This window comes from Bombina bombina, chromosome 2 (genome assembly GCF_027579735.1).
Source record: "Bombina bombina isolate aBomBom1 chromosome 2, aBomBom1.pri, whole genome shotgun sequence".
NCBI classification, from domain to species: Eukaryota; Metazoa; Chordata; class Amphibia; order Anura; family Bombinatoridae; genus Bombina; species Bombina bombina.
Window position 1 is genome coordinate 58,801,706 of NC_069500.1, and position 13,104 is coordinate 58,814,809.

General features: G+C 37.6%; 1 protein-coding gene across 1 annotated transcript in view; it reads right to left on the reverse strand.

Moving 5' to 3' along the window:
• Nucleotides 1-12,677, reverse strand: part of EPG5 (ectopic P-granules 5 autophagy tethering factor) — a 404,912-nt gene extending 392,235 nt beyond the window's left edge. Inside the window, 1 exon segment of the mRNA XM_053701063.1 lies at nucleotides 12,531-12,677. Coding sequence (XP_053557038.1) covers nucleotides 12,531-12,584 — 54 coding nt within the window. The 5' untranslated portion in view covers nucleotides 12,585-12,677.
• Nucleotides 12,678-13,104: the final 427 nt, after the last annotated feature.

Consider the following 13,104-nt stretch of genomic DNA (forward strand, 5'->3'; position numbering starts at 1 on the left):
CACATGCACTATCCGAACCATTAAAGTTTCATTTTGATTCATGTCCCTTTAAGATCACTTTGCAGGGAGGGCGCCAGGTCACTTTAACCCCCTTCACCCAAATACGTTGTGTGGCACTTTGGCTATCGTAACCGCACAACGTTATATACACATCTGAGCTTCAGGAAGCTCAAGAAGTCTCAGCTTTTAAGTTACAGCTGAGAGCTGGAGTTCCTGAGCTCCCGGCATCTGCTGCATATGGAACCGGAAGTGCTATCGGTGCTCCGGGTTCCATATGAGGGCAGATGCCAGATGTCTCTGTCACTGTGTGTCTACAATCATCTGCTGGAGCAGGCGGGAGGGAATACGGGATGCGGCCCCTGCAGTGGGAGGGCCCTATGCTAAAGAAAATAAAAAATAAATGGACGGAGAGGGATGGGGCAGGCTACACTACAGAAAAATGGGGGGTGGGGGACCACTACACTAAAGAAATAAAAGAATAATACAAATATAAATAAATTAAAAAATAGTATAAAAAGGAATTTTTAGGTTACTGGCAGAAGACGGCGGATAATTATTAGAGGGGGGGAGGGGTTAGCGAGCTGTTTGGGAGGGATTAGGGAGCTTGAAGGGTTATGAGGGGATCCCACACTGCAGCAAATAAAAAAATCTTCATAGTGGCAGTGAGGGGTGAGGGAGGGAAGAGAGCTGTTTGGGAGGGAATCGGTAGGGATTCAGGGGCTGGAAGTGTCAGTTGGATGGAGTGTAGATGGAGGTAATGTCTATACTAAAGCAAAACAAAACTACCTAATTAACCTCTTCACTGCCAGGAATAATAGAAGTGTGGTGCGCAGTTGCAATTAGTGGCTTCTTATTACCCAAAAACCAAATGGCAAATCCAAATATGTCTGCTTTTTTTTAAACAAAGGTGATCGATTTTCTTTATTTGATTGCATTTGGTGGTGAAATGGTGGCAATGAAATATACCAAAATTGGCTAGATCAATACATTGGGTTGTCTATTAAAACACATATACAATATATATATATACTATATATATATATATTATATATAATAGCCAGAAAAAATGCACTCTCAGGACTTTCACAATTGTGAAAGTCCTGAGAGTGCATTTGTTCTGGCTATTATTTTTTGCAAAGTTGCACCCAGGCAGTTTTCCTCCTGAGGGCGAGATCTGGTGTTTGGATACATATATATACTACGATACATATATATACTATATATATATATATATATATCTATATATATATATATATATATATATATATCTATATATATATATATATATATATATATATATATATATACTATATATATATATATATAGTTTTGAAGGTAAATAGGAAAAAAAAAAAAAAAACAGGATCTATTTCTGTTTAAATGGAGTGATAGCAAAAATGCTATATTTTATCCGGTTATTTTGGGCAAGTTTTTCTTTGAAAGTCCTGGTAGTAAAGGGGTTAAGGGATATGAAACCCAATTTTTTTTTTTTCGGGTCATGATTCAGATAGAGCATGCAATTTTAAGCAACTTTCTAATTTACTCCTATTATCAATGTTTCTTCGTTCTCCTTGTATCTTTATTTGAAAAAAATCAGTAATGTAAGCTTAGGAGCCAGCCCAATTTTTGGTTCAGAACCTGGGTAGCGCTTGTTGATTATTTTCATGAAAGAAAACAAAATTTGGTTTTTATATCCCTTTAAATATTAGCTATTTACATTATATCACAGCACTGCTCGTGCCAGTCATTTACTGAGGCATTGTGGGAGAATCAACATATTCATATTCTAAAAGCTGTTCCCATGGTAACTGTGTAAGTACTAGAATTACAAAATGAGAATATTCACTTGGTAAATTGATGTTGCAGTGCATCGAGAACATATGTATTTAAATTAATTTTTTTAGGGATGTAATACAGAATATTTTGAATACACTATTTGTTTTATTCCAGGGTGTTTAGAGGTATAAAAATGCAGCCACCAATTATAAAATATCTTCTTTTTTGTTTAAGGATATTCTCAAGGATCACTATAAGCATAAGGGACAGTAAACGCCCCTGTAATGACAAGACATTTCTACTGTGTTGCTATAACATGTCACCAAATTTTAACCTTTTTACAAACATATTAACATCTTTTGACTGCAATTAGTTGTAATATAATAAAAATTGTAATGTTTTATCCCTTGACACATGGGTCAAGTGATAAAATTAAATATCAAACTTAAAGTGAATGTAAACTTTCATCAATAGTGCACGGTTTTTAAATATACTATTAAAAACAGGGGGCACTATCATTGATGAAAGTTTAAATTGCACCGTATTTTTACCCAAATACTTACCTTTTACTTCTACAAAGCCAGATTGGCATCCCCAGCCTGCAGGTCCTCTGTAAATGCGTCTTCAATGACGAAACGGCTTCCTCCAATTACGCAGGGCTCACGAGATGGACGCTCTGGAGGGGGAAGCCGTGATTGGGGAAGCCGTTATAACTTATTGCGCAATGCAAACGGGGAAATTCACCACTTTACGGGCATGCGATAAATACCCAGCCATGTGGCTGGGTATTGCTACCGCACGCTCACCGGTAACAATTAGCCACTCCCAACTGACCCCAAACTAAAGTAGTGCGTTTTAATTTTACAAAAAAAAATCTTTATTTTTAAAAAAATATAACTGCAATTCTCGGAGCCAGACATGCGTATTTGTATATAGCCTTATATACATATATTTTTATATTTGCTGCCCATCACTGCGCGACTTACCCTTCGCTGCGCTAGTTCTAATGCCGTGTCTCATACCCCCTTTAGATCACTTGGAAATACTGCAGGCTTCGCCAATGTCAGCATACTAAGCTATATCTGCATGCCTCCAAGGTTTCGCCACTGTGGCCAAAGCCGTGCTAGTAAACCCCTTAACAACCGTGTAACATAAAGGGTACATAGGTCATTAAGGGGTTAAAGTGTGCCCCCCTACTCGCTTCACTCTAGCAAGCCCCATTACTTTCTATGGGAGATACCTCCCCACTCTATTTTAATTTTTTAATAAAATTCCATGAGGACTGCCCCTAGCGAGTGTCGACATACAAAACCATGTCTAGCCAGTGAAGTCTTTAATATTGGGCCCCATAGTGTCAGTTTGTCCCTTATATAGGGGTCTGTTCACCCATCTCATTTTCTTTTGCAAAGGGTTCTGGATATACACAATTAACTTCTGAAATGAAAGAAGCAGTTTTAAAATGTTAAAGGGATATTAATTCAGCAACTGGGTAGCGAATTGCCGATTGGGGCTACATTTAGCCACCATTCAGCAAGTGTTACCCAGGCTGGCTCCTAAGATTACATTTCTGCTTTTTCAAATAAAGAGATACCAAGAGAACAAAGAAAAATTGATGATAGGAGTAAATTAGAAAGTTGCTTAAAATGTAATGCTCTAACTGAATCATGTTTCATATCCCTTTAAACGTGGCTGATATGACAATTGCATGGATCACAGTTTTCTGGTGGTGGAATATCTGCTTTGGAGGAAATATTCCAAAAGGCCGTTTTACAGAATCATCCCAAATTCTTACCAGCGACTCCAACTAGTGAAAGTATTCATAGAAAGAAAGATAAATCCTCTCCAGCACAGCTTGAAGTTTATACGTTTTCTATCACAAATGGACTAAGCACCTCAGCATTGCCTTGTCCTCCCCTCACTGACAGGTACAGATTTCAGTTTTGATTCTTATAAAATAATGTAATAAATAAAAAATAAATCAATAGGCTAAAAACAAAAGTAAAAAAAAAAAAAAACCTCACCACTAGGCTATCAGCTACTTTAGTGCAACGAGGAAATTACAGAGCTACAAAATATAAACAGAACTTTATTTACTGATGTATAACACATGACTCACTTGTATCACATGTTGCACATCAAATAATGCAGCAGCTAACAAACAGCGCTGTGTGTTCACAATCGGATTTATTAGCAGCTATGGGAACTGTATTTGTCAGCATTACAGTAACAAAAGAAAACCTTCCCTCGCTGACAGTGTGAACAACAAACTATAAACTACAGGGACAGGTTGTTTTTTTGTTTGTTTTTTTTACAAAAAGAGTCAACAATTTATTAATATTTTAAAAAATAATTAAATATGAAGCAGTATTAAAGTGATTTAAAAGGATATGAAACCCAAATTTTTGTTTCACGATTCAGATAGATCATGTGATTTTAAACTTTCTAATTTACTTCTTTTATCAAATTTGAATTTGTTCTCTTTGTATCTTTTGTTGAAAAGCAGGGACGTATGCAAGAACTAAAAGCGCCACATATCTGTCCCTTATTGGTCTTAACAAAGATGATAAGATAAGGAACTGACAAACTATGGATATTTTGCCAACATAATGGCTAGGGATGCACCGAAATGAAAATTCTGGACCGACATAAGACACCGAAAATTCAGGATGCCCCCTGGCTGAAAAACCGAAAACCGAAATTATTTTTTTATTTTTTTTAACTACAGTGTGTGTGTGTAGCTGAGAGTGCTTGTAGGCTGGAAAGCTCCAACAAATGGTCGTGGTCACTTGTACCGTAGGGCATGATCTGCAGTGAAACTGGTGGAGATCCACAAAGGGAGAGCGTGGTTATAGCCAGACAACTATACGAGGTGGACATGTGTTTTGTTTTTGGGTGTAGTGATCCGTGCGTTAGGAGTTCCTGCACCTGATCGTCTCATCATATTTCCGCCTGGTTTCGGTCTCACACTGACCCGTCAGATATATGTCCGGAGCCCCAAATGGAGTCTGCCTGTCACCAGGACCACCGTACTTAGCTACGACCTTATGTGCAAGGTGGTTACAGAAAGTTACTGTGCTTTTTTTGTATACACTGTATGGTGGGTGATAATTTGTACCAACTGTGTGCGAGCTTGGGGCTTATGCATATATAGTGTGCACGCACATTTTCCTCAGGCGAATAGAATGTCTATGCACAAGAAGATGATATATGAGCACTGTATATAAGGCTTATACATATTCACTGTGTGTGCTTAGGGCTGTGTCTGATAATATCAAGTGTTTATAAACATGCTACTTATCCTCCTTTGAATACTGTATTCAGAACTTTTGGTTTCCTTCTAAAAAAAAAAAAAAAAAAAAAAAAAAAAGGGGGGGGGGGGGCACTGCTGGTTTCAAATATCATCATGACATGGTACTTATGTGTGTGCTCGGTGTACCATGCCAGTGCTGTGCTGCTCACCTATGCTAAAGATAGACATTTAGCTCAATAGAACAGGGGAGGGGCTGTACATTTTTAGCCATTCTTGGTCCTCTTTGGACGAAATTGGAATTGCAACATTTTCAGCGGCCCCAATTTTGGTGCATCGCTGGTATTATTCTTTATTTAGTTCTGTGTAACAGAATCAGATTTAGCCATTTTTTTTTATTTATTTTTTACCAATTATCAAAATAAAGTATAGTCCTAGAAAATTATTATTATATGCAAAACAGTAAGTCAAGTAATGAACTCAAACAGCAGCTCTAAACTGCATCAGAATTTGAAATATGCTACACACAAAATTTTTTAACCGAAAATGAAAGGCAAAAAAACGAAAACCGAAATAACCAAAAATGCTATCTTAGCCGAAAATTTCTGCGGCCGAAATTTCGTTGCATCCCCTAATAATGGCCGTGGGCTAGCCTTGTCTACTCCAGTAAACAAGTCCAGATGGGCCTCCTCCCATTAAGAGAAGTGGTGGGAACGAAGTTCTGATGTAAACATTATTAGTAAAAATTAAATCACGCGATTGTCAATACGATCACTTGATTTCAAGGCCAGGATTCAATCACGGGGGCCTGCTTACGTTGTTAGGCACGTCCCCCAGGCCGATCCTTGTCTTCGTCAAAGGGGAAAGCTGCAGGATGCCATATATCGTAGGATGTTCTATGCAGTCATAACGCCGTTAAAGCCCAGCACTCTTAGCTCAGCATGGAACGTCCTAACAGCATGAAGGGGTTAATATCCTTGTAAAGGATTTTATTTGCTTCATAATTAAAAATAGACAATTATTGCTATCTAAAACAACGATCATAGAGTGATCCATTCATAGTTACAAGAAGCCACACTAACATTAGCCACCAATGAGCAAGCACTACCCAGGTGCTGAACCAAAAATGTGCCGCTCCTAAGCTTACATTCCTGCTTTCAAATACAATAATACAGATATCAAAAAGAACAAAGAAAAATTGATAATAGGAGTAAATTAGAAAGTTGTTTAAAATTGCTGCTTTATCTGAATTATTAAAGAAAAATGTGGGTTTAGTGTCCTTAAATATGTGTTTAGAGCTGAACAGTTTAGTTAGCCTAGTAAGTTAATGTCTGTTGACTTTGTTATTTATTTATGTTGTTTCTTTTATTATTTTTGTATTTAATTTTCTTTTTTATCCAGTTTATTACTTGGAAAATTGATTCAAGTGGGATTCAGCCTATGCTCAGCTATTTAGGCGATAGCTGTTAATGACTCCTTATCGTCTTTAAAAACTACTGCCATATAGTGTCCCAGACACGTGTATGCACCTGAGCGGCCGTCCTGCTTTTCAACAAAAGATACCAAGGAGAACAAAGAAAAAAACAGTATAATAAAAGTAAAATAGAAAGCTGTTTAAAATTGCATGCTGTGAATCATGAAAGAAAAAAAAATGGTTTTATGTCCTTTATAGAAAGCTCCCTGAAACACTTGGTAAGACAAACAAAATATTCTTCAATTAGGTCACAACTATTGAAATGCTCACTGCATGAAGCAAATTTGTCATGTTTGTGAAATGAGTCAAACATAACTACTAGGTTATGGTTTCGTTCTTTAGTAAATTCAGCCGTCATGTTATTCTGCATTTTGCTGACTCACAGATATATCAAAACAGATGTTTGTTCTCTTATGAAGTTCTTAAAGCAACAAACCTATTATTATTATTATCACTACATGAGGAGGAAGGAGCACTAAAGGGACAGTAAAGTCATAATTAGACATTCATGACTTAGAAAAGAGAATACAATTAAAAAAAAAATTGCCTACTTTTCTTGTTATCCTTTGCTGAAAAGGTTTATCTAGGTAAGCTCAGGAACAGCAAAGAACCTAGGTTTTAGCTGCTGATTGGTGGCTGTATATATATATATATATTATATATTATATATATATATATATATATATATATATATATATATTATATATACTATAATACATATACAGATTATCATTGACTTACTCAGGTTTTCAGTTAGAAACCAGTAGTGCATTGCTGCTCCTTCAACAAATGAGACCAAGAGAAATAGACACATTTGAAAATAAAAGTAAACTTGAAAGTGGTGTAAAATTGTATGTTCAACCTAAATCATGACAGAAAAATGTTGGGTTTCGTGTTCCTTTAAGTAAAGCATTTGTATATTCCTTCTTGTAGTATTTTAGCTCTTAAAGGAACATTAAACCCCAAATGTTCTTTTCATGATTCATATAGAGCATGTCATTTTAAACAACCTTCCATTTTACTTCTATTATATCAATTGCTGTGTTCTCTTGGTATCCTTTGTTGAAAAGCATAACTAGGTAGGCTGAGTATATATATATATATAGGCTTACCATACGTCCCGTTTTTACCGGGATTGTCCCTGTTTTGAGCCCCTGTCCCAGTGTCCCACCCGTTTTTCATTTTTGTCCCGGCCGCCGGTGTTCTATCAATCATTCCAGCAAATTCATCAGACTAGCGTAGTCTGCTGAATTAGCTGGAATGATAGAACACCAGCAAATCTGTGAATTTAGCATTGTTGGGCATGCAGCATGCACTGCCTTTTACAGCTGTCTGCTGCCCGTACGAATGTGCGACCGTGACGTCACCACATTCCTGCAACAGACGGGTCACAGAATCCGACTGATAACGGCGTGCTCCACCTCTGCTTCACACTCAGTGTTTAGGCGCCTTCAACTTAGGAGAACGCATCATGGGGCTGCACACTGTGGCTTCCTGTTGCTGAAGCAAATACCAACAACAACAAATTTCTTGACTTTTGCAGATCTTCTTGCTGATGATAAGTACGTGTGAGTTACTTACTACAATACAAATATACTTGATCTTTTCCTTTTTTCATATGCAACCACATATCTTAGGCTGCTATGTGGTGTTATTATTTATTTATATTATTAGATATCTCCATTAATAATTGTGCTTCTGGGGTCACTCATCAATCATCATTAATTATGGATGGTAAACTAATAATTGTGCTGCTGGTCATTAATTATGTCAATATAATTGTGCTGCTGAAGTCAACTCATCATTAAATTAATGATGATGATTGATGACCCCAACAGCACAATTATATTAACATAATTAGTGATGCCCAGCAGGACAATTATATTAACATAATTAATGATGATGACCCCCAGCAGCACAATTAAATTAACATAATTAATGATGATGACCCCCAGCAGCACAATTAAATTAACATAATTAATGATGATGACCCTAGCAGCCACACTTAAATTACCTTCATTAATGTAATTATGTTAATATAATTGTGCTGCTGGGGGTCATTATCATTAATTATGTTAATATAATTGTGCTGCTAGGGTTATCACATCATTAAGTATGTTAATATAATTGTGCTGCTGGGGTCATCATTAAATTAATTGATGTCACTAATTATGTTAATATAATTGTGCTGCTGGGGTCATCCTCATTAAATAAATTATTGTCACTAATTATGTCAATATAATTGTGCTGCTGGGGTCAACTCATCATTAAATTAATGATGATGATGATGATGGATGACCCCAGCAGCACAATTATATTAACATAATTAATGATGATGACCTCAGCAGCACAATTAAATTAACATAATTAATAACATTAATTAATTTAATGATGATGTTGACCCCCAGCAGCACAATTAAATTAACATAATTAATTATGATGACCCCAGCACCACAATTATAATAAATGATGATGAGTAACCCCAGCAGCACAATTATATTACTATAATTAATGATGATGACGCCAGCGGCACAATTATATTACCATAATTAATGATGATGACCCCAGCAACACAATATATTACCATAATTAACGATCATGAGCACAGCAGCACAATTATATTACCATCCATAATTAATATAATTATGCTGCTGGGGTCATCATCATCATCATTATGTTAATTTAATTGTGCTGCTGGGGTCATCATCATTAATTATGTCAATATAATTGTGCTGCTGGGGGTCAACTCATCATTAAATTAATGATGATGATGATGGATGACCCCAGCAGCACAATTATATTAACATAATTAATGATGATGACCCCAGCAGCACAATTATCTTAACATAATTAATGATGCTCACCCCAGCAGCAGAATTATATTAACATAATTAATGATGATTGACCCCAGCAGCACAATTAAATTAACATGATGATGATGACCCCAGCAGCACAATTACATTAATTATGGATGGTAATATAATTGTGCTGCTGTGCTCATGATCGTTTAATTATGGTAATATATTGTGTTGCCGGGGGTCATCATCATTAATTATGGTAATATAATTGTGCTGCTGGCGTCATCATCATTAATTATAGTAATATAATTGTGCTGCTGGGGTCATCATCATTAATTATGGTAATATAATTGTGCTGCTGGGGTCATAATCATTAATTATGGATGGTAATATAATTGTGCTGCTGGGGTCATCATCATTAATTATGGATGGTAATACAATTGTGCTGCAAAAAAATGTAGTAATATAATTGTGCATGGAAAATTAGTTCTGGTCGACAAATGCCCCGCCCCTTGGCCACACCCCTGACCACACCCCCACTGGCACCGTGCCAAGTGGTCCCAGTTTCATCTCTAAAAATTATGGTAAGCCTATATATATATATATATATATATATACATATACATATATATACACACACACATATACATACACATACCTCTTGTTATTGTCTCGCCTGATGTGTTTGGCTAGCTGCCAGTAGTGCATTGCTGCACATTCAGAAAAGGATGCCAAGAGAATAAATGAAATTTAACGGTAGAATCAAACTGGAAATTTGTTTAAAATTGTATGCTCTGTCTGAATCAGGAAAGAAATTTGTTGACTTTTAGGTCCCTTTAACAAGATAAGGAATTGCTCGTTTGAGGTTTGTTTCTATACAAAGTAAACCATTTCCTGTTTCTGATACCATAAGGTGTGTGTTTCTATACAAAGTAAACTATTTCCTGTTTCTGATACCATAAGGTGTGTGTTTCTATACAAAGTAAACCATTTCCTGTTTCTGATACCATAAGGTGTGTGTTTCTATACAAAGTAAACCATTTACTGTTTCTGATACCATAAGGTGTGTGTTTCTATACAAAGTAAACTATTTCCTGTTCTGATACCATAAGGTGTGTGTTTCTATACAAAGTAAACCATTTACTGTTTCTTGATACCATAAGGTGTGTGTTTCTATACAAAGTAAACTATTCCTGTTTCTGATACCATAAGGTGTGTGTTTCTATACAAAGTAAACCATTTACTGTTTCTGATACCATAAGGTGTGTGTTTCTATACAAAGTAAACTATTTCCTGTTTCTGATACCATAAGGTGTGTGTTTCTATACAAAGTAAACCATTTCCTGTTTCTGATACCATAAGGTGTGTGTTTCTATACAAAGTAAACTATTTCCTGTTTCTGATACCATAAGGTGTGTGTTTCTATACAAAGTAAACCATTTCCTGTTTCTGATACCATAAGGTGTGTGTTTCTATACAAAGTAAACCATTTCCTGTTTCTGATACCATAAGGTGTGTGTTTCTATGTGTAAGGACAAGGCTGGAAAATATGCAGAGGAGGCTTTGCTGTTTAAATATACAAGGAACAGACTGAGAAATAAACAGAGGCGACTGTCCTGTTTTTATGTATCAGGATCTCAATGGAAAACAAAAACAGAGGTCCCTCTTCTGTCTTTGTGTATGAGGAACAGGCTGGGAAATAAAGGTGCCTGTCCTTATTAGGTGTATAAGACAAAGGTTGTGAATTGTGAGAGATTATGGACATATTTAGGGAATGCGGACCAGAGGTGCCTAAATTGTTTGTGTATATGCAGACAAGGCTAGGAAATATGCAAGGTTGCCTGTCCTGTTCTTATGTATGCAGACAAGGCTGGGAAATATGCACAGATGCCTGTCCTGTTCTTATGTATGCCGACAAGGCTGGGAAATAAGAAGAGATGCCTGTCCTGTTCTTATGTATGCAGACAAGGCTGGGAAATATGCACAGATACCTGCCCTGTTCTTATGTATGCCGACAAGGCTGGGAAATATGCACAGATGCCTGTCCTGTTCTTATGTATGCCGACAAGGCTGGGAAATAAGAAGAGATGCCTGTCCTATTCTTATGTATGCAGACAAGGCTGTGAAATAAGAAGAGATGCCTGTCCTGTTCTTATGTATGCAGACAAGGCTGTGAAATAAGAAGAGATGCCTGTCCTGTTCTTATGTATGCAGACAAGGCTGGGAAATATGCACAGATGCCTGTCCTGTTCTTATGTATGCAGAGAAGGCTGTGAAATAAGAAGAGGTGCCTGCCCTGTTTGTATATGTGCAGACAAGGCTGGGGGTGCCTGTCCTGTTTGTATATGTGCAGACAAGGCTGGGGGTGCCTGTCCTGTTTGAGTGTACGAGGACAATGCTGTGATACAAGATGTGCCTGTCCTGTATTAAGACAAGGCTGCAAATAACAAAAGGTGACTACTGCTTTCTGTGTATAAGGAGCAGGCTGGAAAATAAACATTGGTATCTGTACTAGTTGTGTGTATGCAGAGGTCTGTGTATAAGGACAGAACAAGAAGACATGTAGAAGTGTCTGTCTTGTTTATGTTGATAAAGACAATACCAAGAGGTGGCTATATAAGGGACAGACTCGGAAATAAATGTGCCTGTCCTGTTTATGTGTATGAGGCAAAGGCAGAGAAATAAAGATATTGCGAAATTTGGAGACCGAGGACCAGTCTGGATGACGTTATTACTGCCACCTTTAGTTAGTTAGCATCGGGCTATGTAGTAAAAGCAAAAGCCTGTCCTGTTGGTGTTATTTGAGCTGCCTTGTGAACAGCTGAAGCCACCTGCAGGTATACTCCATATTCATTCCTACCACAGCTTCTTTCTGCTCATACCCCTTACTTATAAACAGATCGCACCACAGTCCAGCTTGTAAAATACATAGAACACACAGGGCCCCGGTCTGATATCCCCTCAGACAACACTTTGGGCCAAAATTGCTGGGAACCTTGTGAATTAACCCTTTGCCAACTGCAATGCGTCAGCCAAAGGGTTAACTCCTCACAGGGTTAAAAAGGACAGCGGAGGGCTTTAGGTGTGAAAAGGGGGCGGTCGCATATCTGACAGGTGGTGGTCGTGCCCACGCATTTGTCCGAGATAAATGACAGCGCGCGCCCGACCTTCACCTGACAGGTGAGCGCGTATCATGCTCGGTAACGGGACAGCTACAGAACTGAGGCGATGTTACCTTGCTTTGACTCGATTTGCTCTTAGGTTTCCGAGACCGCACCGCTTCGGCCATAGTGGCCGGGACCCCGCTGCCTCCTCGGTGCGGTAAAGCTGTGTGAGCCTGAGTCCGTAAACACGGGCATAATCACAAGCACTGGGCAGATGTCACGTGGCACAGGGTTCTGACCAATCAGACATACAGTAAGCACAGTTTTTCCTGATTACGGTGGCCAAGGCAGTGCAAAATATTCCAAACGCACATCTGTAACTGCAGTAAGCTGTTGATTGGCTGTTATGTGGGGGACATAGGGACAATTTCTCTTTCCTGGTAGAGGAGTAACCATCATGTGTTAAAGGGACAGTCTAGTATAAATTAAACTTTCATTATTCAGATAGGAATTTTAATCAACTTTCCAATTTATTTTTATCATCAAATTTGCTTTTTTCTCTTGGTATTCTTAGTTTAAACTAAACATAGGTAGGCTTATGCTAATTTCTAAGCCTTTGAGGGCTGCCTCTTATCACATGGTTTTTAATTCTCTTTTCAACACAGAAAGTACACGTGGGCCATATAGATAACACTGTGTTCAGGC